This window comes from Tursiops truncatus, chromosome 20, assembly GCF_011762595.2.
Source record: "Tursiops truncatus isolate mTurTru1 chromosome 20, mTurTru1.mat.Y, whole genome shotgun sequence".
Lineage (NCBI taxonomy): Eukaryota > Metazoa > Chordata > Mammalia > Artiodactyla > Delphinidae > Tursiops > Tursiops truncatus.
In genome coordinates, this window is record NC_047053.1 from 29,875,874 (window position 1) to 29,903,176 (window position 27,303).

Here is a 27,303-nt window from a genome sequence, read left to right on the forward strand (position 1 = left end):
TTCACTTGGTGGTTTAGTATATCTGAATATAATACTAAGTTTAATGCAGAGTTGTTTTGAATGTGTGTGGGTGGGGAGGGTGACATGTATGTTTTGTTTTAAGCATTTAGAGTTAGGTTTGCGTTTGGTTACTTTTTTTTTTTCTTTTGTCTATTTTGTAGTATAGGTTCCTTGCCACTGCTGAAAAGCAGTAATAAAATTGAGTTTATTTTAAATGAGCATTAGCAATGGTCTGTCTTTGGATGGATGGTTTTCTAAGTATATTCGTTAACATGTCTCTAATCTTGATTTGGTGATTATTTTAGATTTATATGTCGACCCTTGAACAGCACGGGTTCACTTATATGCAGATTTTTTTCAGTAGTAAATACTGTATAGTACTGCATGATCCATGGTTGGTCAAATCTGTGGATTCAGAACCTTGCATATGGAGGATGGACTAGGTTATATGGGGATATTCCATTGCATGGGGAGGATTGGCACCCCTAACCCCCCTGTGTTGTTCAAGGGTCAACTGTACTCTTATATCAAAGCAAATGTCTGTAGTTTCTGTAATAACTCAACCGTAGTTATTCAAATAGACTTAGTTTTTTAATCAGAAGAAACAAGCTTAATTTATTTATTAAATAATGTAAATAATTTTATTTCCTATAATCATCAATTATATCTCAATAAGGCAGGAACAAAAAAATTGGCTAAATGCAGTGTGGTATCTTGGATTGGACTCTGGAACATAAAAAGGGCATAAGTGGAAAAATCTGGTGAAGAAATAAAAGACTGGCGTTAGTTAATAGTAGTAATGTGCCAATGTTAATTACTTGTTTGACAAATGTAGCATGATTATGTAAGATGTTAGGGGAAACCGGGTGAAGGGTATATGGGAACTTTCTATACTATCTTTGTAACTGTTCTATAAATTCAAAATTATTCTGAAAATAAGTTTTTTTTTTTTAAAGCAACAACAGCTACTGGGATGGGGAAGAATACAGTAATCACTAATTAATGTATAGAATTCATAAATTTTTAAAATTTAAGAGTAAAATGATTCAGGTAGTACAGAATGGTATCATAAATTTAGAAAAAGCAAAGATCCTTGCTTAGTTACTCTAGTCCTGTTCCCTGGAAGTAACCAGGTTTTGTTTGTTTTTTATTTTTGTTTTTTAATTTTTTGTTTACTTCTTCTGGTGGTTACTGCCATAATTCCAGAGATGCTTATACCTCTAGGCCTTGATTGATGAACTTTAGACAGTGTCTCCTGACTCTTTACCATGAAAGATTTGTTTTATTAGTTATATTATTATTTTTTTTTTTTTGCGGTACATGGGCCTCTCACTGTTGTGGCCTCTCCCGTTGTGGAGCACAGGCTCCAGACGTGCAGGCTCAGCTGCCATGGCTCATGGGCCCAGCCACTCTGCGGCATGTGGGATCTTCCCGGACCGGGGCACAAACCCATGTCCCCTGCATCGGCAGGCGAACTCTCAACCACTGCGCCACCAGGGAAGCCCTTGCATATAACTTTGATTCTAGGATGCCTTCAGTTGTAAGACCATCGTTGCTTTAAAAAAACTATTCATTGGGGTTGGGGGGCGCAGTACATTAAATGCTTGGTTAATTGAATTCAGCCCAATTTCAGAAATACTAAAATGAGAAAATATATCTGTAGTTAATGTTTTTATATAGAGGGGAAAACAAACAAAAAAATTAGGTCATCTTTAATTCTATTGTACACCTAGATTTTTTTTCACCAAAGTAACCTTTTTTTCTTTAAAAAAAATTGAGACTATAAGCCTGCCTTTTCCATTAAACCCACTCCCCCACCTTTATTTATTTTGGTGGCTATATCATAATTGTAGGTGTGGGTGTACCTAACTTGTTTAACTGGTTCCTTTCTTTGCAGCTCTTTCTATTATAAGCAGTACTGTGAAGAACATTTCTTATAGCTAAATCTTTGCTCATATCTGTGGTTTTTGGGTTTTTTTTTCCCTTTAGATGATGAGATGGAATTTCTGGGTTAAAGAGAATGTACATTTTTGTGGTATAACTTCGTAAAAAAGAAAAGCAACGACTTTTTTTTGGCTATAAATCATTACTAAAATACAACTTTTTCTTCTTTATTAGTGAACACTTGTCCTGCTCTTTCACCTTTTTCTTGCATGGAGACAGCAATGTTTGTACCAGTGTGGAAATTAACCAACATCAACCTGTATATCTTCTTAGTGAAGAACATATCACCCTTGCTCAACAGTCTAATAGCCCATTTCAAGGTAGATTATTTTATTGGCTTAGTTATTTGATCTTTTATTGTTGTTTCAAGAAAAAATCCTTACTGAAATTGGTAGCGATTAATGAGATTTCCCCGATCTTTAGCCTAATGATGATTCTGATGTAGTTTACTTCTTTCCCATGTGAGTATTAAGTCAATGAAATAAGTTTTTTAATACAAATATTTAAAAAATTTCTTGTACATGAATGTTAGCGTAATTTAAAGTGTTTCTTTAAATAGCCTCTAGGTGGTGTACATGTTTATATTTTCAGAGTTATCTTGTGTTTCAGGTCACATAAGTCATTTTTAACATAGGTACACAGAACTTTTGATATAATTCTTACTGTGAAAGTGGTTGAACTCTAGAGGAAATATTTTATAAGATTGATGATTTGTTTTTAAGAACTGGCAGTATGTTCTTGTTTTAATTCTAAGCCTAGTATTTGCTCTTTAAAAATTTACATGGCAGCATATAATAAGTACTTAGGTTTATTTACACACACACACACACACACACACACACACACACGCACACACACACACACACATTATTTTTCCTCAAATTGCTTTTCCTTAGGGGAAAGTCAAGAGAAGTTGAAGGATATACAAGTATTCCAGTTTATGTAGGAATTCTGTCCATCTGAGATTTTTGGGTAGACAAAATTTTAAGTTTTTTATAATAAACTCAGTGTTGTACTTTATCTTCAAAATAATGAAGTACAATAAATTGATATTTTCTGGAATTGATCATTATGGATTTCTTTTTCTTCCTTTTTTTGAATTGCATAATTACTTGCTGTACTGTTCAGTGTCATCTTATTTGGTATAATCATCTTTAGGTACTTACTTGATATCTGTTTTGGGTTTCTAGTTATCTTAAGCCCATTTGGACTAAATGGCACTCTCACAGGACAGGCATTCAAGATGTCCGATTCAGCTACAAAAAAATTGATTGGTGAATGGAAACAGTTCTATCCTGTCTCATCTTGTTTGAAGGAGATGTCTGAAGAAAAACAGGAAGATATGGATTGGGAAGATGATTCTTTAGCTGCAGTAGAAGTTCTTGTTGGTAGGGATTCCGAGTATTTAATCCTAAGGGGGGAAATATGTGACTATATGTATTAGTTAGATTTTGCTGAATAATAATAACTCTGATACCTTAGTGGCTTTTAACAGCAAACATTTATTTCTTCCTTATTTCCTGCTTACAGTACATAAGGGCTGCAGTTTGGTTGTGGTTTGGCTCCTTGTGTCTTCTCATCCTTCAGCGTAGGTTCAAGGAGTACCCCAGTATCTGGGACATACTATTCTTACAAGAACAGAGTCCCTATTATTCAATAGGGACTGAGCCTAACCATATAAGTGTATTTAAAGCTTCTGCTAGGGATATGATGTATGTTGCATCTGTTCACACTCCATTAGGTAAAACTAGTCATATGGCCAAACCAAAGTCATTAGGGCAGGGAAATATATTCCACCTAGAGGGAAAAATGCTAAAGGTGGGAAGAAAATAATTATGAATGAATAATATTTGGAGGTTGGAAAGTTGACAGCGTGTGTGTTGCAGTATTTTAACATTTGGTAAGGCTGTTGCCTCTGATAAAAGACAGAAAATGTATACCAAAAGGACTTGTGGCTTTGATTTGCTTTGTCCAGGTCAGCGCTATTTAGGTTGGCTTTATTATATTTATCTTCTTACTTAGGGACCTAGGTTAACAAGGTAAACTATATTTGAGACATGCCAGAGACAAGGCAGAGGACATAAAGTAGGAGAGGCTGCATCGATCCTGCAAATACATCTGAAGTTCCTATTGGGTTGTGGCATCTATCACATGCGCTTACATTCCAGAGCAAGTTGCACAGCCCAGCTTAACAATGAGGTGAAGATGTATACTCCACCTTAGAGAGACATGGGAGGTGTGGGGAATGTATGGGTGAACAGATAATTGGTTGAGCAGATTAGAATTTGCAACACTGTATTTAATGGATTCATATGGTAAATGTTATATATGAGATTACCTTATTTTTTTTAATAAAAGAAATATCAGTATTCAATTTCAGTAAATTTATTACCAGAGTAGTTGTGTCAAAAACAAAAACAAAACACAAACATATATTTGGCTTTTTAAATAGAGGCATATAAAGAAGAAAACAGAAGATGGTCCGTATTTCTAGTGCCAGTTACCTTTGTTAAAGTTTTGAAATAAACTTGGTCAAATTTGCAAATAAAGATCTTTTTTTTAAAAAAGAAATACACATTCATGGTTAGAAAATCCAAAAGCAAAAAGAGAAAGCTGCTTTCTTCTAAGTCTCTGTCTGTCACTAAAGGTAACCACTACTACCAGGCTCTTGTGGCTTGTTCAAGAAAAACCTTATGCCAGAAAGAGTACATTTATAAAAGTACATTAAATGTATTTTTATTTTAACAAGTGTGATCATATTATATCTACTTTTCCGTTATTGCACTTTTGAGTGAAACTAATCCCACTGCAGTCACAATAGTAATTGATTTTCTTATCCTTTTTTTTTTTTCCTTTTAGCTGGTGTCCGAATGATCTACCCAGCATGCTTTGTTCTAGTCCCTCAGTCAGACATTCCTACTCCTAGCTCTGTGGGATCCTCTCACTGTTCAGCTTCTTGCTTGGGTGTCCACCAAGTGCCTGCTTCCACAAGAGATCCTGCTATGTCTTCAGTTACCCTTACACCACCTACATCTCCTGAGGAAGTTCAAACAGGTATTGTACTAGTTTGTTTCGTTAGCTCTAGTGATAAATCTGTTATCCTGAATATAGTAAACACTTAAAAAATAATTATTTTGGAATAATTTCAAACTTACTGAAGTGTTTATAAGTACAGTGCAAGGAACTCTTCTCATTCAGATTCCCAAACTGTTAACATTTGCTCCATCACCTTCTGTCTATGCATACATTCCTTATAACTGATCTTTTTCTGAACCATTTGAGAAAAAGCTGCAGACATGATGCCCCATCATGGGATGATGCCCCATCACCCCTAAGTGCTCAGTCTGTTTCCCAAAATGAAGTACACTTTCCTATATGACTACTATTTAATCTTCCAAGTCAGGAAATTAACATTGATATAACACTGTCATCCAGTTCCCATTCCCTGTTCAAATTTTTTTTTTTGCTTTCTGTATTTTAAATAAAGTGACATGCTTTTTTGCCTCAAAATATAAGTAGGCTTACCAGATAGCTACTGGTAAGCTATCTATCCAGCTGTCTGTCTTACCAGGGCAAGTTATATCAGAAATTAAAAAAAACAAAAACAAAATAATGTTATTTTAAACCTACCTTTATTCTCCTACAGCCTGTTCTTTTTTGTTTTCAGTTGATCCTCAGTCTGCCCAGAAATGGATCACATTTTCTTCAGTATCTGATGGCTTCAGCTCTGATAGTACTAGCCATCATGGTGGGAAAATACCCAGAAAATTAGCAAATCATGTGGTGGATAGAGTTTGGCAAGAATGTAATTTGAACAGAGCACAGAACAAGTATGTATTTTCATCTTCAAGTTTAAAAATTGCATGTTGGTAGTTACTTGTAGATATTTAAAGTATAAACTGTTACTCATATGATTTTAATTGAAAAAATGGATTTTTAAAAATTCAACTTCAATGCTTAATTCAGGGTTACAAAAAATTTTATGAATTCTAAAGAGTTTTATAATTTCAAATCTTAGGAGGAAGTATTCGGCTTCATCAGGTGGTCTATGTGAAGAAGAGACAGCCGATAAAGTAGCATCCTGGGATTTTGTTGAAGCTACACAAAGAACAAATTGCAGCTGTTTGAGGTAGATTTTTTTTTCTTTTCCGTTTGGTTGATGTCGGTATATACATGTATGTGTGGTAGTTTCTTATGCTGTTGCATACTTAGGCCCCACTTTGTTTGAGATACCTTACGTAAACACAGTTAGGATTTTTTCCAAAAGGAAAAAATATGAGGAAAATAAAAATTCAGGAATACGGAGCTGATTGTAGAAGGACATACAAATGTATAGGTTCTTATACAGTTACCAGAGCTGGACTGTGAAAGCTTGGATTCATAGCCAAATAAAAGAATTTTATACTGAATTATGGAATATATAGCATCTGTAAGGTAAGAGGAACACAAGTCTCTTGAGAAAAGTGTTCATAAATGGCACTGTGCTTGAGAAATTTCTCCCAAGCGTTCTCATAGAAAAGATGATATATGATATACTGAGGTAAAATTTTTCTCAGTCTTTTTTTATAGTAAATACAATATTGGGTTTTGCGCAGCAGTTTCTTATAACATCCCTTTGGTCAAGCTGTAGGTGAAATGCTGAACTAAGATTCAGAAAATAAGATTCTACAAGGGACCAAAGCTGTTATGTAAAAATACAGGCTTTCTAATAGACTGTGTTGGTTGAAAGGTCGGTAGAAGAATGGATGTACTTGGAATTTTTTAGGCAATGATATTTATTTTATATATTGGGGATTTTGATGAGATTTGTTTATCACAGGCATAAAGATTATGTTGCCTAGCGTTTATTATTTTATTCTACAGATTAAAGATAGATCATATGTTTTTGCAGTCAAGTAAATAAATAATGGCATTGACATCCCTAACCATGACTTACAAATGCACAGTTGGCCACCCCTTCTTGTCATGGCCGTGAGCCAAAGGGATGGAGTGCTTGCAGGTTAGGGCTAAGGTTTTTCTTACATTAGCTCTGTTTGATTGAGTGCAGTGACAGACTCTCAAGTGTTCTGATGTGTTTTTGCATAGATTAAGTTTTCTTTTATATAGATTCTTTGGATTAAAGACTGTATAATTTTTTAAAGTCTGGCAACCTTGTTAAAAACTTGCCTCTGTTGTTGACAAGAGAGATTGGAATAAAAATATGGATAGATTAGCTCCTGTTTAACAGTTTAAAGTAGTAAAAACCACACTCACCTTGAGGGGGATAAAAACCAAACTTAGTCTTTGTTTTTGGCCGCGTTGGGTCTTCGTTGCTGTGCGTGGGTTTTTCTCTAGTTGGCAGCGAGCAGGGGCTACTCTTTGCTGCAGCGCGTGGGCTTCTCATTGTGGTGGCTTCTCTTTGCGGAGCACGGGCTCTGGGCCTGCGGGCTCAGTAATTGTGGCTCGCGGGCTCTAGAGTGCAGGCTCAGTAGTTGTTGCACGTGGGATTAGTTGCTCCGCGGCATGTGGGATCTTCCCGGACCAGGGCTGGAACCCGTGTCCCCTGCATTGGCAGGCAGATTCGTAACCACTGCACCACCAGGGAAGTCCCAAACTTAGTCTTGAAATGCAGGGCTTCAATGCATTATTTGACTAAGACCAGGGGTTGTTGGCAAACTAGGATCTGTTGACCACATTTGGCTCACCTATTTTGTATGGTGTGTGAGCTGAAATGATTTTTACAGTTGTAAATATTTGAAAAAAATGAAAGGAAAATATTTTGCGAAAGTTATGTGAAATTCTAATTTTAGTGTCCATAAATAAGAATTTATTGGGACAGAGCCACATCTGTTCATACACATATTAACTGGCTGCTTTTACAGAGTTGAGTGGTTACAAGACAGACTGTATGGCCCCCAGAGTCTAAAATGTTTACCATCTGGTCCTTTACCAAAAAAAGTTTGCCAGTCCCTGGTCTAAGACCAATAGAATGCTTAAATGAAATTAGATTTTTCTTTCACTGTATTGGCATTTTTATCAAGCAGCTCTTCTTTTTTAGTTTCTAACATAGGCATTGCTTTATTCTTTTTGAAAGATTTGGATTTTAAGTCTATTTGTCTAGAATAGTTGTAGAGGAAGACACTCAAAACGCATGTTGGTAAACGTAAGTTTTAATTCTTGCTCTGAGCCGAACTTTTATTTTTAAAAACATACTTTCTTTCCTAATTCCAGAAATTCCTCCTAGGTATTTAGAGCTTTGATATGATGAAATTTCCTATAATCTATATGTTCGACTAGCTTTGGTAAATTTACCCTTCTAGTAAATACAGTGTTTCTAATCATTTACTTTTTTATATTTTTCATTCACTTTTTTTTTTTTTTTTTTACTACTGCATATTGTAGATTCCTCCCGTACCCCTGCCTCTCCCCCCCAAATCTGGTTCTCTTCTTTAGTTCATAAGTAAGGCTTGAAACAGACTTGGAGCCACCCTATTATGTGTATCCTCTCCTGGTATAGAATATAGGAGGTAGCACATACATTGATAACTGACTGTACTAGTCAGCCAGTCTGTTCTCAAATCTATCCCTACATTTTCCCTGCTCTGTTCTGTTTTGCAGGGAGTTAGAATTCCTAGGCTCCCTTGCTTTTAACATGTGTTTTTTGGTTTTCACCCCCAGTTTTATTGCGATATAACTGACAAATGATATTGTATGATTTTAAGATGTCAGTGTGATGATTTGATTAGGCTCACTTGCTTTTTGGAGTTGGCTAGTTGGAGGCACTAAGAGAAGATTGGTTGATAAGAGGAGGAAAGAAGCCAGGGTATTTCCCCACCCCTTTTTTGAGCCAACTTCAGCAGCAGCTCTGTGTCCCATTAACAGCCCCTTCTTCTGTGGTCCCAGTTACCATTGGGCAGTTCCTGCTGTGGTTGTAGCACCATCCCAAGCTTCTGTGATCTGATGAGACTACTTCATCTTATTGTCCTTTCAGCCATAGAAGTGATTGAAGCTCCCCTGCTGTTACTGCTTTCTCCGTTACCTCATTTTCCTCTGTTTTGTTTTTTGATAAATGATTGTAGTACATTTACTCTGTGTGAAAGATAGGACTGGACCCTTCTCTTAGAAATTGATTTGAAAAAAAAATTGCATAAATATAAGCAGTTTGCATGATATATATGTGATTTTAAGAAATTTAAATTATACAAATACGGCTGAAGTACTGCTTGACCACTCTCTTTCCAAATCCTACTCTCTCTCCCTACAAGTAACTACTTGCCAATTAGGTATTATCGTTTCATGCTTTTCTCTGTAATATTGTATGTATATGTGTTTTTCCTCCCAACACATGAACATAATACAGATGTATTTGGCAGTTTATTTTTTCACTTCATGTGCCTTAGATCTCTCCATTCTAGTTACTTGTGGATCTGCTTTACTGTTTTAAAAAAACTTCTTGGCATTCCACTGAATGGAAGTACCATAGTGTATTTAATCATTCTGGGTTTGATGGACAAATAGGTTGTTTCCAAACGTTTTTTTGTTTTTGTTTACTTTTTAAAAAATAATACTTTTGTGACTATTAGTTATTTATTAGATTTTTTTTTGACACTCTGTGATAGATGATGTCCAAGGCTCAGGATACATTAGTGAACAAGGCTCCTGCTGTTGTGAAGCCTGCATGCTAAGGGGAGTGGGGCAGATAATTAGTTTTAAAAAAAAATTCTTAATCCTTTTAAAATTTAAGAGTGGTGAGTGCTAAGAAGGAAATAAAATTAGGTGGGTGATGTGATAGAGAGTTGTGGGCAAGGGGGCTATTTAAATACTTTGCTTGTGACTTCAGAAAGCTTCTACCAGTTTCACTCCCACTTCTTGCATATAAGAGTGCTGGTTTTTCTTACGCTTTCACTGATCTGAGAACTGTCCTTAAAATTATTTTTTTCCCATTATAGTAAGTGAAAAGCATAAAATTGTTCTAATTGGCATTTTTCAGTTGTTAGTGAGATTAAAAACTGCACATTTATGGATATTAGGCTTTAGTCTCGTGGAATGTTCATAAGAAAATTAGCACTTAGCAAGCTGTATAAGTAGAAAGCAATACAATAAATTTTAGATATTAACACTAAAATACTAGGAACTTCAACTAATAGGAAAAATAATTAAAGGAATCACTCTGATACTTTCAGGACAACTTCTTTTTTAGAAAGATTCTCCAACTTGGTTGACTTGTAATATGAAATTCAGTTGTCTCTAAAGAAGACTAGCTTTTAGAAGAAGGTCTATATAGAAGAAAGGAACTATGATTTAATGTTACCAAAGTTTTGGAGAGCCATTGCTATTCGTATATAGCCCAAATTAATAGTTTCTTTGCCTTATGGAAGGACAAAGGAATGTATGGCTGTTTACTTTTCACATCCCTTGTATACTTGGAATGTAACCAGGTAGCTCACCTCCGATTATTGGAGATTGTTTTTCTCCTTAGTGCCTTGCATAACTTGATGAGTTCTTAAACTTTCGGTTTCAAAGCTCATTTACACTCTTAAAAATTATAGGGTATCCAAACATGCTTTTATTTATGTGGGTCATGTCTATTTATATCATTTTAGGGAAATTTTAAAGCAGTGCTTAGTTTATTTAAAAAATAACAAAAGCCAGTACAAATTAACATGAATAAAATACTTTTATAGAAATCAACTATATTTTCCAAAGCAAAAAAGCAGATTAGAGGACTTCCCTGGTGACGCAGTGGTTAAGAATCTGCCTGCCAAAAACGCAGGGGACACGGGTTCAAGCTTTGGTCCAGGAAGATCCCACATGCCGGGGAGCACCTAAGCCCATGCGCCACAACTACCGAGCCTATGCTCTAGAGCCCGTGAGCCACGACTACTGAGCCCACGTGCCACAACTACTGAAGCCCACATACCTAGAGCCTGTGCTCCGCAACAAGAGAAGCCACCGCGATGAGAAGCCTGTGCACTGCACTGAAGAGTAGCCCCCAGTTGCCGCAACTAGAGAAAGCCCGCACACAGCAACAAAGACCCAACGCAGCCAAGAATAAATTAAAAAAAGAAAAAACTATATGTCATAAGATAACCTTAAAAAAAGAAACAGATTAGAAGAGATAGTTGACATTCTTTCCTTCATAAATGCCTTTAAAAATTGGTGGATATTTTACACTTACAGCACATCTCAATTTGTACTCTCCACGTTTTGAGTTCCTAGTTAGCCACATGTGACTTTGGATACCATTCTTGGACAGCACAGCTTTAGAAATAGAATTCAAAATAGGACTAATGTCTGGATATAGGGGAAAAAATATACATACACACATATATATAAATGTCTGATATAGAAAAGACAAGTTTCTAGTCAATATATTATTTTCTAACAACTGGAGGAGCTGCATTTCCTCATAAGGTAATGTGGTCCTTGTCATTGAAAATATTCGAAGAGGGGTTGGTTAGAGAAGGGGTTATTCTTACATTGGATAGAACCTACTGTTTGTTTTTTTAATGACCAATAACTTTATTAAATTTTTTAAAATGCTATTTAAAAAATATAAATAATGCACACGAATATAAAACTTAAAATAACAAGTTCTCCCTGTTATGCATGTATGTAGATCTGCCTGCCTGTTTTCTTTTCCACAAATGGAATCATGCTTTGTATACTGTTCTTCAACGTGCTTTTTTTGAAAAACGGTTATCCTGGGTATCTTTCTTTATTAGCACATATAGTTCCACTCTCTTTTTTCTTTTAAGTTCATAGTACTCCATGATACTGTCGAGGTATAATGCTTTATTTGGCCAGTCACCTGTGCTGCACTCTTGCCGAAGAATTTTTTTTTTTTTTTTTTTTTTTTGCGGTACGCGGGCCTCTCACTGTTGCGGCCTCTCCCGTTGCAGAGCACAGTCTCAGCGGCCATGGCTCACGGGCCCAGCTGCTCCGCGGCACGTGGGATCCTCCCGGACCGGGGCACCAACCCGCGTCCCCTGCATCGGCAGGTGGACTCTCAACCACTGCGCCACCAGGGAATCCCTCTTGCTGAAGATTTTTAAAGCAAATCTTAAATACCGTCATTTCACTCCTACTTCAGTATGCAACTCTAAAAAATGTTAATATTTTCTTATGTAGTTATAATTCCATTATCACACCTGGTAAAAGGAACAGTATTTTATTGGTATCATCTGATACCTTCTACAGATATGTCTCAGAAATATCTTTTTGTAGTTGGTTGGTTTGACTAGGATTCAAATAAGGAGTAGACATTTGATTGTTAAGTTTTCGAGGTCTCTCTTTTAATCCTCTTCCTCCTTTCATGACATTGACTTGGTTGGAGAAACTAGGTTAGTTGTTCTATAGAATGTCCCACATTATGGATTTTCTCAATTTGTCATGTATTTTAACTTGTTCTTCTGGTGTCATTTAACTTCTTTTATCCCTTGCATTTCTGTAAATGGAAGGTAGCTCTAGAGCCATGTCCCCTAATACTAGCTATGTTTGTAACCACTAGTGACTATTTAAATTTATTAATTTACTTGGCTACACCACTCGGCATGCAGGATCTTAGTTCCTGGACCAGGGATCGAACTCATGCCCCCTGCAGTGGAAGCATGGAGTCTTAACCACTGGACCACCAGGGAAGTCGCTGTGGCTATTTAAATTCAAAGTAACTGGATTTAAATAAAAATTTAGCCCCTCCATTGCACAAGTCACATTTCTAGTTCTCAGTAACCACATATAGAACATTTCTGTCATCACAGAAAGTTATTTTGGACACTGCTGATCTAGAGGCTTAATTAGGTTCAGGGTTAATATTTTTGGCGAGAATACTACATAGGCAGTGCTGTGTTGCTTTGTATGGTGTCACATCAGAAGAGACATATGCCTGGTTATCCCACTTTTAATAATGTTAAAACTAAGAAGGTGGGGATCAGCCTGATGCCGTCATTGTAAAGTTCTAATCATGTTTACTATGAATAAAGACAGTTTTTCTTCTTCTTTTGAAATCTCTGGTCTCTTTTTTTTTCCTTGACTTATTGCATTGGCTAAAACTTTCAATAAAATTGTTGAAAAGAAATGTTGAGAGTTAATATTCTTGCTTTGTTCCCAGTCTTTGGGAGAAAATATTTAGTCTTCCATCATTAAGTATGATGTTAGTTGTAGTTTTTCATAGACGTCCTTCATTGGACTAAGTTCTAATACTTGCTTGCTGCATCTTTTTATATGAATAGGTGTTGAATTTTGTCATGTTTTTCTATATTTATTGAGATAATCATATGGTTTTGTTTTATTCTGTTACGTGATGAATAGTATTGGTTTTTTTCTTGTGAATGTTACACCTTACATTCGTGGGACAAATTCCATTTGGTTATGATGTATTCTCAGTTTATATATTACTCATTTGCTCATTTTGTTAATGATTTACATCTGTTTTCTTAAGGAATATTGATTTCCTTTTCTTATGATGTCTTTGGTTTTGGTGTCAGAGTAATGATGGATTTCTCCTGTGTCCTTTTGACATAACTGCAGTTTTCTTTGATAACTTTCATGCTTTTTTTCCCCTCCTGTACAATAAGAGGTCCCAGGCTCTGTACAAAAGGGTGTCTCAGCATGTTCCCTCAGTAGAGAGGGTTCTTTGAAAAAGTGCCTGCCACTGCTTTTTAATAGTCTTTCAAGTTACCTCTGATATAACAAAACCATTAATAAAGTATATTGTAAAAAGAAAACAAACAAAAAAAACCTAATGAATGCTTAATGCTTTAACTCCAAATCCCTACAAATTTTTTTTCTAGTTTTTTACTTAAAAAATATTTTATAAACATTAATATCAGTTGAGTTTGGAAATCTCCAAGTACACAGTATTTTTACTGCACTGAAAGAAATCTTAAACTTTGAATAAAATTATTAGATTTTAAGGTATATAGTTTTAAATTCTTCAATTTAGAATTGCTTCACATCATGAGGAATAAATTCTTTTAGGTACTTCCTTTTCTTTTTCCTTTCCAGTCAGCTTATTCTTTCTGTATTGGTAAGCCTTGGGAGAAGGAAGGTAGGTATGGTATGGGGCATCAACCAGTCAATTCCAGAACTATCCAGATGGATATAACTACAATCTTGATTGATCTAAGTTCAGTCCAGTAGAGTAAGTTTCCTAGCTGGTTGCTGTAGGATTGTAGATGATGACTGAGCTCAGCCAAGCTGTTGACATTGATTTATAACAATTACTAATGGTAAAATATCAGGTACATTCATAAATGAATAAATTTGAGGACATTTTATACCTTTTTCTATTAAAATAACTAGAATCTTATCTCTGTATTCAGATACTAAGATATTTAGATTATGTAAGGCAGGTCATCTTTGGCTATCTGTTCACATGTTAAATGAGGATGAGAGATTGGCTTTTATGAAGCTTTCTGCATGCTCTTAGTTTTAGGTCACTGAACAAAGTATTTTTTTTTCTATGTAAATTCAAATAATTTTAGGATTATGTGTGAAAAACAAATGACATCCAAAATTTCTAATGCCGTTAACTTGTACACTCTGATATAATAGTTATACTATAAATAAACCTTTCTTTTAACTTTTCAGGCACAAAAATCTCAAACCAAGAAATCCTGGACAACAAGGACAGGCACCAACTTTAAGTCAGCAACAACAAGTACTTCCGAAGCACAAGACCAATGAAAAGCAAGAAAAGAGTGAAAAACCACAAAAACGCCCCTTGACTCCTTTTCACCATCGTGTATCTGTTAGCGATGATGTTGGCATGGACACAGATTCAGCCAGCCAAAGACTTGTGATCTCTGCTCCAGACAGTCAAGTGAGATTTTCAAACATCCGAACTAATGATGTAGCAAAGACTCCTCAGATGCATGGCACTGAAATGGCAAATTCACCTCAACCACCCCCACTTAGTCCTCACCCATGTGATGTGGTTGATGAAGGAGTGACTAAAACACCTTCAACTCCTCAAAGTCAACATTTTTATCAAATGCCAACACCGGATCCCTTGGTTCCTTCTAAACCAATTGAAGATAGGATAGACAGTTTATCCCAGTCTTTCCCAGCTCAATTCCAGGAAGCTGTAGAACCTACAATATATGTTGGTACAGCAGTAAACTTGGAAGAAGATGAAGCTAATATAGCCTGGAAGTATTACAAGGTCCCAAAGAAAAAAGATTTAGAGTTTTTACCACCTCAACTTCCAAGTGATAAATTCAAGGATGATCCAGTTGGACCTTTTGGACAGGAAAGTGTAACATCAGTTACAGAGTATGTATTTTTTTTAATAGTCACTATTATAATTTAAGGGTGGAAATGATGTAGGTTCTTAATAGTAGGACTCCAGAATGGTTTCAGGGTAGGATTTACAATAATAAATCCTTTGAGTATTTGAGTATTAATTTTGCATAATTTCTTTACTGTGTTTTTTCCTCAGGGGAACTCTTTATTATGAAATATTTTAGTCACAGAAAAGTGGAGAAAATAATAACATTTATCCATCAACAAACTTAAGAATTTTACATACAGTTAGAACCCCTGTGTACTATTTTTCTTCCTCCATTTTTCCTTCCACTGTCCTGAATTTGGTATTTATCATTTCTATACATGTTTTTATTCATGTAGCTCTAGTCAATTCATTTTACTTGCTCTCTAGTATTTGTTATTAATATGCCATAATTTATCTACTCTCTTGAGATGGACATGTTGGTTATTTTCAATTTTTCACAAAGGATGTAGCAGTAAACTTTTTGTACACATTTCCTTGTGTACTTATATATATAAGAATTCCTCTAGGGAATACAGCAAAAAGTGGAATTGTTGGGCCACGGGGTATGTCGATATTCAACATGAAGGGTTGTTGCCAAGTTACTCTCCAAACTATACTAGTTTACACCCTCATCAACCAGCAGAGTATGGGAATAGCTGTTCTACATTTTCCTCAGTACTTGGTATTATGAGACTTTTAATTTGGTTAATCTGCTGCATGCAGAATGGCCTGTTATTGTCTTACTGTGTTTTAGATTTCTAGTGAGGTTAAGCATCACTAAAAGTGTTTACAGGCCTGTATATCATATGTTTTAGTCTATTTTCGTTTCTTTTTTTCCCTGATTTATTCTTTTCATATTCTGGTTATTAATCTTATATTAATTATATGTGCCTCGGATATCATTTTTAGTCCATTTTTTTTTCTTTTCTTTTCCTCCTAATTATTCTTTGTATATTCTGGCTATCAATTTTGTATTAGTTATATGTGCTACAGATACCTTCCTCTGTTCTGTGGTTTGCCGCCTTTGTCCACAATATGTATGACATACTTTGGGGCAGAAATAGGGTTTTTTTCAGGTCTCCCTTTACTTTCTGTGTTGTTCTGATTATATTTATTATCTGTCCCACAAGCTTTTTGCATTTTTATCTATAGTGGGTTTTTAAAAAATTTTTATTGGAGTATTAGTTTACAATGTTGTGTTAGTTTCAGGTGTAAAGCGAAGTGAATCAGTTACAGTGTTTTTTTAAGGGTGAAAGTCAACCAACCATTATATTCATTTTACCGTTATATTCATTAAAATTGTCTACCTATTTATTAATGCAAGGCCAAGTAGTTTGCAAAGATTACATTTCCTTCTCTATCAGTCTCTCAAACTTTTAGGGTCTTTAGCTTAGAATGTTGAAATTTTGCAAGAATATGTGTATACATAGTGGTCTTTTATTCAGTCCTTGTACTGAACTTTTGAGGAAGGCTGGTTCAATTTGAAGTCTTTTTTGTCCCGTCACTGGGAAGTTACTCTTTTCTTGGAAAATATCTCCATTTTTTTCCCCCATTCTCTGCAGAACCTCTAGAATGAATTCAGATGTTGAACTTCTGTATTTTCTTTCATTTTCCATCTTTTTTTCCGGAGGGGATTCCTCAACTTCTAGCCCTTTTCTTAAAGTCTTAATATTTGTTTCTCATGTTTTTTTAATTTCTAAGCTTTTTTTTTTTAAAATAGCAACCCCTTGTTTAATGTCCTGTAACTTTTTTTCCTTTAGAATTACTTTGAGTCTTTTTCTTTACTATACTGATTGTCATATTTCTTCTTACTGTTTGAGCTTACACATTTTAGAATGAGGGAATGAATAGATGAGCTGATTGGAAATTTTGTGTATAAAGGCAGAGCCTTGTTGATTGGCAGGACTTAACTCACTCAACAAATATTTTAGAATGAACTGTGTATCAGTTCCAGAAACTTTGCTTTATGGTAATGGGGTAGGGGATGTTTAGGAGGGGAGACCTTGTACCTAAACTTCCAGGATGAAAAGGATCTTGTGCCTTCACCAGGTAGTTTATTCATTTTTCTTAGAAAAGGAACCCTTTCAGGACTGGGGGGCAGGGGCAGGGGAATAAATCAGGAGTTTGGGATTAACGTATACACGCTACTATATATAAAATAGATAAACAACAAGGACCTGCTGTATAGCACAGGGAACTATATTACAATATCTTGTAATAACCTATAATGGAAAAGAATCTGAAAAAGAATATATATATACATACACAAAACAGAATCACTTTGCTGTACACCTGAAACACACAACATTGTAAATAAACTATACTTCGATTTTTTAAATGGTTATAAAAAAATAGGAACACTTTGTTTCTCCTTTTTCAGCTTTTTTTCATTTCTGTCTAGAGATGTAAGTCCAGGTTTTCTCTGGTTTTTAGGCAGTTTGGCTCTCCTGTTGTTTATATAGTTTGCCCTTAGCCCCCTCTTGCATATTGTAAGCCACGAACTTTCTCTGCTGTGTTTCGTTGATTTTGAGCTTCCCTGAGACTAAGTAAAATTCCTGATCTATTTATAGCTTCTTTCTCATTTTCCCTACTGTTAGAGATGTATTTTCTTTTAAAATTTCTTGGTTATTATTTTAGTAGACAAACCCGTGTGCTTCATCTAGCACTTTGAATCTTAAAAGCATTCTAGTATGACTTTTTTTTTAATTAAAATTAATCTGGACTTGAAATTGAGGGACTTCAGAATACCCTTATGATCATGGAAGATGACTAACTTAGTTAATAAATTAGTCAGCAGATTTCTTGAAAGCAAATGATGTCTTGGAAGCAAGCCTTAAAAGGTCTTAATCTGTGCTGGATGTAATATAAAAATCCAAGCTAACTTCAACTCTTGCCTGAAACTGTTGGTCTCCTTGATTCTATACTTCTCTTTATGTAGTCTCTATACAACAGTCAGAGTGATCATTGTAAGTTAAATATAATGTTACTCATTTGCTTAAAACTCTTCATATTTAGAATAAAATCCATACTTCTGCCCTCATCTGTAAGGTTCTACACAATCTCCTGCATACCTAGTTCTTTACTTGTATTTACTGCTCTCCTGTTTGCTTCCTGATTTAACCACACCAGCTTTCTTGCTATTCCTTCAAAAAAGTTAAGGTCATTCTTCATGGCCTTTAGAATTGCATTACGGGGTGGGGGGAATACCTCGCCCCTTACTGTTCAGTTGAACTCAAAAGTTACCTTCTCAGGAGGTATTTCCTTGATCACAGTACCTAAACTGTGACCTCTCTTTAATCCCCAAGTCACAACCTATCATGTGTACTACTTTCATTTTCTCCATATATATAGTTATCTGAAATTATATATTTGTTAATGGTCTCTTCCCTATTAGAATGTAAGCTCTATGAGGGCAAGGACTTGGTCTTGTGCACTACTGTGTTCTTCCAACTTACATGCACGCACGCGCGCACGCCTTCCCAGACAATCCTAGGCACATAGACATTCAGCAAATGTTGGATGAATGAAATGACAATATGGTCCTAGATTACTTTATGATTTTAAAACATTTCTTTCTAGGTGTTATATTTTCTTATTTAATGTATGTAAAAATGTAGTGATGTAAATATTTTCAGTTTTAAGAACTTTAAGAGTGAGTTTTTATGGACATATTATATTCATTGGGTTTAAGAATTCTAGCCATAACTTTAGTTAGTGTATTGGCTGCTTGTGTGCATGAGCATCTAAGTGAAATGAGGGTCTCTTAGAGGTTAATACAGCTTAACCTTAAGAGTCGGTTCTAAAAGTACTTTGGCATTTTTCTCATTGAATAAGAATGAGAAAGAAGCATAGTGTATGCTGAGTAGAATGGTTCTGGGTCATGATTATGTAAATTAAGAAAAATACATGCCTTTACCTGTTCCTGGTCACCATCTTTTTCTGCCTTATAAAAAGAAGACATAAAAGATTGAATAGAGGTTTTTTTGTTTTTAAAGTTGAATATGAATACAGTTTTGGTTATGCTAGTTACTAAAATGTGTGTTGTGTCACAAATTACTTGTAGGTAGAATCCTTGTTTTCATATTGTAATACTAGATTAGGATAGGGTAGATATCACAGAAGGTCAACCATCAGAGTCCTCACTGCTATATGAACTGAGAAATATTTGTGGAATACCCCTGTTTTATACTTGGTAGGTTAGAAGTTTTGGTCTTACGTTTTAATCATCTAGATGATTTTATTTTATCTTCCTGAAGTTACTGGCAGTAGTTCTCAATTGGAGCAGTTTCTGGCCGCTTCCCACCCCCCACCCCCACCCCCAGGTGACATTTGGCAATGACTAGAGACATTTTGGTTGTCACAGCTGGGTGTGTGCTACTGACATCTGGTAGGTAGAGGCCAGGGATGCTGCTAAATATCTTAACAGTGTATAGGACTGTCCCCCACAACAAGGAATTTTCCAGCCCAAAATGTTAGTAATGTTGAGGTGCCTTAATGTTACAAATAACTTACTCTAGAGTTCAAGTTTCTGTTAAAAGTTATTAAATTAGATACACCAAACATGTTTAATGATTAAGTTTCACTAGGGAGCTCTCTCCCATACTGCTTTAGTCTCCCCAAATCACAGTAAAATACCTGGCATGGTCTTCAGTGTTCGTGTTATGCTAAAACAAAAGTTATTTTTTCTCATAGTTAAAAAGATCGTGTTGGAATAGCTTATTAATTCAAGTACCTGCTCTTAATATTACTTGAGATGGGATATCATGTGAGGGTCAGTCATCTCCTTGTAGCAAGTTGGCAAAGCCAGTTGACAAAGTCAGATGATGTCCCTTGTCATTAAAAATAAATTCTAAGAATTACTATTACGCTTTCTTAATGTCATTTAAACAATCTTAAATTCTTTGTAGAAGCATTCTGTATTTTTAAAGATATAATATGATCAAACATATTTCTGGTAATAAGAGTAATCCATTCAGAAACCTGGTTTGTTTTATATAAAAAAATTTGTGAATTTGTGTTACCCAGTCATTGTAAATTTCTATTATCTTTTTCCATGCTTTGAGTTTTGAAAATGTTTTAAAATATATAGCAGTTAATTTTAATGAGGTTAATTAGAGGACTGTTGCAACTTCTATATTCTTTATCCTTTCTTAGGAAGATTATCTTTCTTTTTTAATTCATACTCCTCAAAGATGCACTTTTCCAGTTTGAATAAAACTGAAATTTCTATAATATACAAGATACTGTAAGGCACTGTTGGGGTATAAAGTAAATTTGGGTCCTGGCCTTAAATGAAATTGTAGTCTAATGGAAAATAGTATTAAATTCTCTGACACAGCTATATATATAAGATATAGTAGGGATGCAGAGCCAGAGTGGAGAATAATTCCATTTATGGAGATCAGAAGCTTTATGTAGTTTTGTATGGATAGATTATAGGGTGCTGCTTAGTGGTTTGGTGTGTTATGGTGAGAAATGAGACCTAAAGAGTGGGGTAGGGTTATATAATGGAGTGGCAAAATATTATTTATAAGGTGATACAGGGGCCTCATTAGGAAATTAGAAAGACATGGTAGGGATGGAGGGATTTTATAGATGTGGAGTAGACTAAAGAACTTTATGGCCAATTAGATATATAATGAATGCAGAGGGACAAGAATGCATCAGTAGAAATTTAAAAATGGTTTCTTTATAGTAGTTGACTTCTACAGATGTGTGCCTTTTTAGAAAATTATGGAGGAGAAATTTAGACCTTTGTTTTATTTATGTTAAGTGACAACTCAGTTTCCATTTGGCATAAATAAATGAAGTTTTCCATTGATTGGTATTAAGGGGTGGGCACTAGGCTTTCATAATAGGTAGTTAAAAAGAGGTACTCTTTTTCAGTTTTAGATGGTCGTGGCTGCTTAACTAGTGCAGAGAAATTACTTCATCATTTCTAAGCATTTCCTTTATTCTTAGACTTCATGTGCAGCAGTCGATGCCAAATATTTTAGCAACTACTTTAAAGCAAAATTCCTTTTCTAATTTGTTAGAATTTATTTGGAGGGCAGAGAGAGGTTGGGGCTGGAGCATAGCATATCTCCCACACAAGATATACACATCTGTGGCAAATATCTTTATTTTCTTTTTGCTTCTAATTATTTTTAGTTTCTTTATTAGTTAATGATAACATCTATTTTAGAATAGTGGCTTAAGACCTTGTAAGTTTTAAAGAAAGCAAAATTTCTGCCAAGAAACATTACAGTTGTTTTTAAATATATTTTTTCAAGGGTCTAGCACTTAGTTTAGTAGAATTTGTGCCAGCCTTAAAGAGTCTGTAACTCTTGATTCAGAAGGAACCTTTCTAAACCCTGAACAAAGAGCTGTACTTGAGCATAGTTCTTATTATGTCTTGTTCAGTATAAAAAATACATCATGATATCTTAACCATAATATCCCTCAATAGAATTAGCTCTTATGTTGTATATAATATGTATATACCAGATTTTTATTGTATGTATCTAGTTATATAATGCATTATTTGATCTCTAAAAGATAGTTTCTAATTTTTTGTTTCATAGAAAGAAGTCTATGATGAAATAAACTTGTTTTGATTTATTGTATTCTAAATCTTAAGATTTTTTTTCTTTTTAAGATTTTTTTTCTTTAAGTCTTCCTTATTTGATATCTTATTTTAATGCAATAAAGCTGTACTTTTGACAGCTAGCTTGACTCAGTTTAAGGATTGGTTATGAATATTGGAGATGGTACTGGAAAAGTTACTACTAAAATTTTTTTGAGATTTATTGAATTCATTTCTTCATTAACATTTCCTGAACTGTAGCTTATCTCCTGTAATTGCCAATTCTAAAATATTGTCACACCTTGTCTAGAAGAATTTTTATTGAATAAAGACATAAAAGCATATGCCATAGGCCATGTTAAATTCTCTAGGATAGTATATGTAACTGTCACAGTGAGAGGAAGGAGATATAGTTAATGAATAATGTAAAAGTAATTTCAGTTTGCTGTGGGCATTGCAAAGCTTCCTGTTCATGGCTGTACCTAATCATTCTTTTCCAGTTTGTGTGTATTTAGCTTTATATTTGATTGAAACTATCTCTGTAGTTAACTATTTGGCTATATGTGAAAGTTCCTTTTAGAAAAGGAGAGGTGTGTTGTTCCTATTCACAAAAAGTGTATGTATACTATATAATTGGAGAGTGAAGAAATGCTAACTTGAGTTTTTAATCTGGCATCTCTTAAAAAAATAGCAATTTTAATTTCTATTTTTATCAGTTTTAAATACAGAAGGATGTGGAATGTAAATAATTTATATTTTTAATTTATTGTGACGATACTCTTGATATTATTGACTTCATTTAAATTCTTTGCATATCCCACTGTCTGTGAGAACCATTCAATAAAGTAACAAAAAGTTGTCTTTAGGTATTGCATTTGATTCACTCATTTTTATTCCTAGTAGAGCCCTGTGCAGTAGGATTTTTCCTTTTAATGTTACTGCCTACTAGCTTAACAACTACTTGCATAAAGAGTGTGGCAGTTTTTATGCTTCTGCTAGAGGACAACTTAATATGAAAAACAGTTGTTTTACTCACGTCAACACAGAGTAGTCTTTCAGCTTAGTGACTGGGGGTGAGGGGGGTAGGTTCTTATACTTTTCGCCTATGAATAGTTATGTGAATTGGCATACTTAAAATCTTTCCAGCCCTAACTCTGCCACCATGTGACGATTTCTTTCAACATAATTTTCATATCAAAGAGAGCACACCCTCTGGTTCCTATTTTCATGATGTTATTTTAAGTATTAAATAAGAAAATATATGTCAAAATAGATGGAAATGCTATTTTGAAAAGATTCACATTGATATCTGATAGACAATTCAGGAAACATTTAGGATCTAATATGGTGAGGTACAAAGCTTCTTCTAAGAAATAAATGCTTATTCATTTATAGACCAGAACTATTCTAACAGGTAATTGTAGAATATAGCCCATTGACAGTTATGTTAGCACTATGTTCCTATGGAAGAAAGTTTTTGTAGACTTGGGATTTTAGTTTGGGGATAAATCTGAGGTACATTGAAATAACAGTGACATATATCATATTTGATAGCATGTTTAGAAAATGTCAGTTATTCTTTTGATGACCTCTGTTTCAACCTTAGTGTATAGGGTATAGAGTGCTTCTAGTGCTGGACATTGGTGAATAGATTAACAAGATACGATATCTCTGTCATTCAAAGAATTTATAAACTAGCAAATACCTTTATTGATTCCAAACCTTACTTCTCTTATGATTGTTTTGTCCTGATACTCAGGACAGACAAGTAGTGGCAGCAGTATCACTTCCTAATGAATAAAGAGGATTTATTTCAAAGTACAGCATACTGTATTTTAGAATTATTAATGCAAACACAGTATCTCAATCCTGTGTGGCTTTTAGATTTCATGTATTAATTTAGCAGGTATTTATTGAGCACCTATTATGTGCCAGGCACTCTTCTAGGCATTTGGGATAGTTCAGTAAACAAAGTTAAGATCCCTGACATTTAGAGGCTTATAGTCTAGTGGGAGTGACAGACAACCATGAACATAAGCAAATTATATAGTATATTAAGAGATAAATGCTATGGAGGGAAAAACAGAGCCCGGTAAGTGAGATCAATGTTGAGGCAGTGGGCATATTGCAATTTTAAATAAGATCTTGTAGATAAGGTGACATTTAAAGACTTGAAGTGAGGGAGTTGGCCATGCAGATATTTGGAGGAAGAATGTTCCAGACAGAGAACAGCCAGAAGTGTGTCTGACCTGTTTGAGGAATATCAAGGAAGACCTTGGGAGAAGAGTAAGAGAGGGAGGAGTAGAATAATAGAAGATGAAGTTGGAGGGGAAAAGAGGAGACTGATCATGGAAAGCTTTGGTAGGATATTATAAGGACTTTGTTTTTTACTCAGGGTAAAATAGTCATTGCAGGATTTCGAGCATTATCTGACTAGAAGCCTGGCTGCCATTATTATGGCAGCATGGGAATCTCAGCTTTGCAAACCATAGAGAACATGAATTTGGGAGTCTAAAAGTGTCATGCACAAACCAAAAATGAATCATTTCTCTATTCCCACTCACTAAGCACCTTGGTCTTCAAAGATGTAAAAGTCCTGATGATTTCCAGGGTTCTGTGGTGCAGATCAGCTGCTTTTGTCTTCCCTCTCTAAGCCGTAGATTTCACCTTTCTTTGGTCTCTTTCCAGTAGTTCATCTTTCTAACTTCAGTGTTGTCTTCTTGCCTGTTCTGTTGCCCTTTGTCATTTTATTGGATATTTTAGGAGAGTATAAACATATATTTATCATTCACCATGTGGAACCAAAAAACTAATAATTGATTTTCCAACGTGATTAGTAAAAAACCTCTGAGATACTTGCGCCGAAACTCTGTTTGACGCTGTAAAACGTTTTGCTGGATTTATGGTAATAATGTTATTTTAATGAAACACAGGTCATGCTCTTAAGTTTTTTAAACTTAAAATATATCCACTCATGGCAGTAGGAAAAGGATAATCACTTTCATTGTATAAAGGTATAAATTGTATAAAAGTAGTGTCTCACTGTATAGCCCACACTTTGAGAGTTTCTGTGCTGGAACAGTTTAGATTTGAATCCCTTTCAAGTGAATGGATTTGGACAAGTTAATGCAATTGAGGACTTGGGAACAGAGTGGATAACCAAAAGACAGCACATTTTGGTGGAAAGACTATGAGACCAGGATTTTAGCTGCATTTCTCTATTGCTAAATTTGATACTTCAGTAAATCACATAACCTTTCTATGCCTCAGTTTTTTCATTTGTAAAATGAAGGATTGAAAATTAGATCATCTTTAAATAATTCTTCTTTTTTAATAATTCTAAAAAGTTTATGATACTTAAGTCATTTTGGAAATTTGTTATACTTTTATGGAGAATATGATTAATTTTCTATTGTTATTTTTTTTATGCAGGTTAATGGTGCAATGTAAGAAACCTTTAAAAGTTTCTGATGAATTAGTGCAGCAATATCAAATTAAAAATCAGTATCTTTCAGCAATAGCATCTGATTCAGAACAAGAACCTAAAATTGATCCATATGCATTTGTTGAAGGAGATGAGGAATTCCTTTTTCCTGATAAGAAAGATAGACAAAATAATGAGAGAGAAGCTGGAAAAAAACACAAGGTAAGAGAAATCAAAGTACACCAGAGTGTCACTGATGATCTGTAGCTCTGCATATAGTACCACACTTGTATTTGGAAAAAAAAAAAAATCATCATTTTAACTTAGAAAAACATTTTTTAAAAATAGGTAAATTAGGCACATTGTACATAATTTAAGAGCTTGTATGGGCTTGAAATTGTAGCTGGTCTCTGATAATGAAAAGATCTTTATTTTTTGTTGTATAAGTTTTGAGGTTGGAGAAAGAGTGCATTAATTTCTGTTATATTGAAATCAGGACATTTAGGTAGACGAACTGTTTTGATTCTGAGTTAAACTATGCTGTAAGTGAATTACCAGTTTTCAAAATTGCAGTAAAATATACATCACTGAGTTTATAAAATACATGATACTTTGAAAAAAAAAAAAAAAATACATGATACTTTGAATATGTGAATCAAGAACCTGTAGTGCCCCTGAAAGTAAATTGTTACGAGAATAAAGTGTGAGATGTACAAATACTTACTTGATTAAAATTTTAAAAATCAAATATTTGAGGATCTATTAAGGACAGAGAAATCTATTAAGATAACTCTGCTAGATAAGAATTTTGCCGTAAATACAAAATTGGAAATTGAAAGCTGTAAAATTGCAAAAAGGACCCAATAGTATGTTTAATACAAAGAATTCATTTCACAAAGTTTTATTTAGCCTTACTGTGTGCCAGGTACTTGACATTTTGTTCTTCTGTAAATGTGGAAACAGTAGTATCTGGGAAGGCAGTAGGTATTGTAGAAAGAACATGGACTTTGGGATTTGGCAGATTTAGGTTGAAATCCCAGCTCCACTACTTATCAGCTGTATTTCCTGGGTTATCTTTAGAACTATTTTTTGTCTGTAAAATGAGTGTACTATTTCCTTATCACGTAGGTTAGTTGTGAGAGTTATTGATGTCTGTACTACACCCAGCAGAATGCTTGATACATAGCTACTCAATAGTTGGTATATTTTATTATTGGTAAAATATGTATTTCAGTCTAATATGTAATATTGTGTGCAGGTAGAAGATGTGCCATCTAGTGTAACAGTGTTATCACACGAAGAAGATGCTATGTCATTATTTAGTCCCTCTATCAAGCAAGGTAAAACTTTAATTTTCTTTTTTAAAATACTGCATTCCAGGATTGTTACTCCAAAGTAATCTGACATTGTTGGACTTTTAGTGTTCCTTTTTGCATAATTCATATGTTTCATAGAAAGGGACTTATCTTAAAATGATGGATTTATTGTTTATCTTGTACTGGGAGAAGCAAGTTTAGGTGATAGAAATTCTGTTTTGAATTGTTGGAACGTCTTTCCTTTTTTTTTTTTTAATTTTTATTTTTGGCTTCCTTGGATCTTCATTGCTGTGTGTGGGTTTTTTCTAGTTGCGGTGAGTGGGGGCTACTCCTTGTTGCGGCGCATAGGTCTCTCACTGTAGTGGCTTCTCTGTTGTCAAGTATGGGCTCTAGGTGCTTGGGCTTCAGTAGTTGTGGCACACGGGTTTAGTTGCTCTGCAGCATGTGGGATCTTCCCGGACCAGGGATCGAACCTGTGTCCCTTACATTGGCAGGCAGATTCTTAACCCCTGTGCCACTAGGGAAGTCCCTCCTTTTTTAACAAATAAAAATAATTTTCAGCTGTAAAATGAAGGGATAGGATAAGATCATTGCCTGATATCTCTCTCAGATCTAAAAACTCAATTTATGAATTAGACTTTACTGTAATTTAGTTGTCCTTTTCTCCCCCTCTCCCCAAGTTAGAAGAACTGTTGCTGAGGTCATTAATTTAACAAATATTTATTGAGCACGTGTTATGTGTAGGCACTGTTCTCGGCACTGGAGATACAGTGGTGAAGACTCCACTTTGAAAGTGTCTGAC

General features: G+C 34.8%; 1 protein-coding gene across 3 annotated transcripts in view; it reads left to right on the plus strand.

Annotated features, from left to right (window-relative positions):
• The window catches only part of MED13 (mediator complex subunit 13), a 95,110-nt gene that overhangs the window by 24,479 nt on the left and 43,328 nt on the right, over nucleotides 1-27,303 (plus strand). For all 3 annotated transcript variants that reach the window (XR_012328783.1, XM_073798346.1, XM_019945402.3), the window contains 8 exons: nucleotides 2,119-2,264; nucleotides 3,135-3,332; nucleotides 4,804-4,998; nucleotides 5,612-5,774; nucleotides 5,963-6,073; nucleotides 14,515-15,198; nucleotides 25,194-25,407; nucleotides 26,444-26,525. Coding sequence is in view for 2 of the 3 variants with exons in the window: in XM_073798346.1 (XP_073654447.1) it covers nucleotides 2,119-2,264; nucleotides 3,135-3,332; nucleotides 4,804-4,998; nucleotides 5,612-5,774; nucleotides 5,963-6,073; nucleotides 14,515-15,198; nucleotides 25,194-25,407; nucleotides 26,444-26,525 (1,793 nt within the window). In the remaining variant the exon portion in view is untranslated. The remainder of the gene's footprint in view (nucleotides 1-2,118; nucleotides 2,265-3,134; nucleotides 3,333-4,803; nucleotides 4,999-5,611; nucleotides 5,775-5,962; nucleotides 6,074-14,514; nucleotides 15,199-25,193; nucleotides 25,408-26,443; nucleotides 26,526-27,303) is intronic.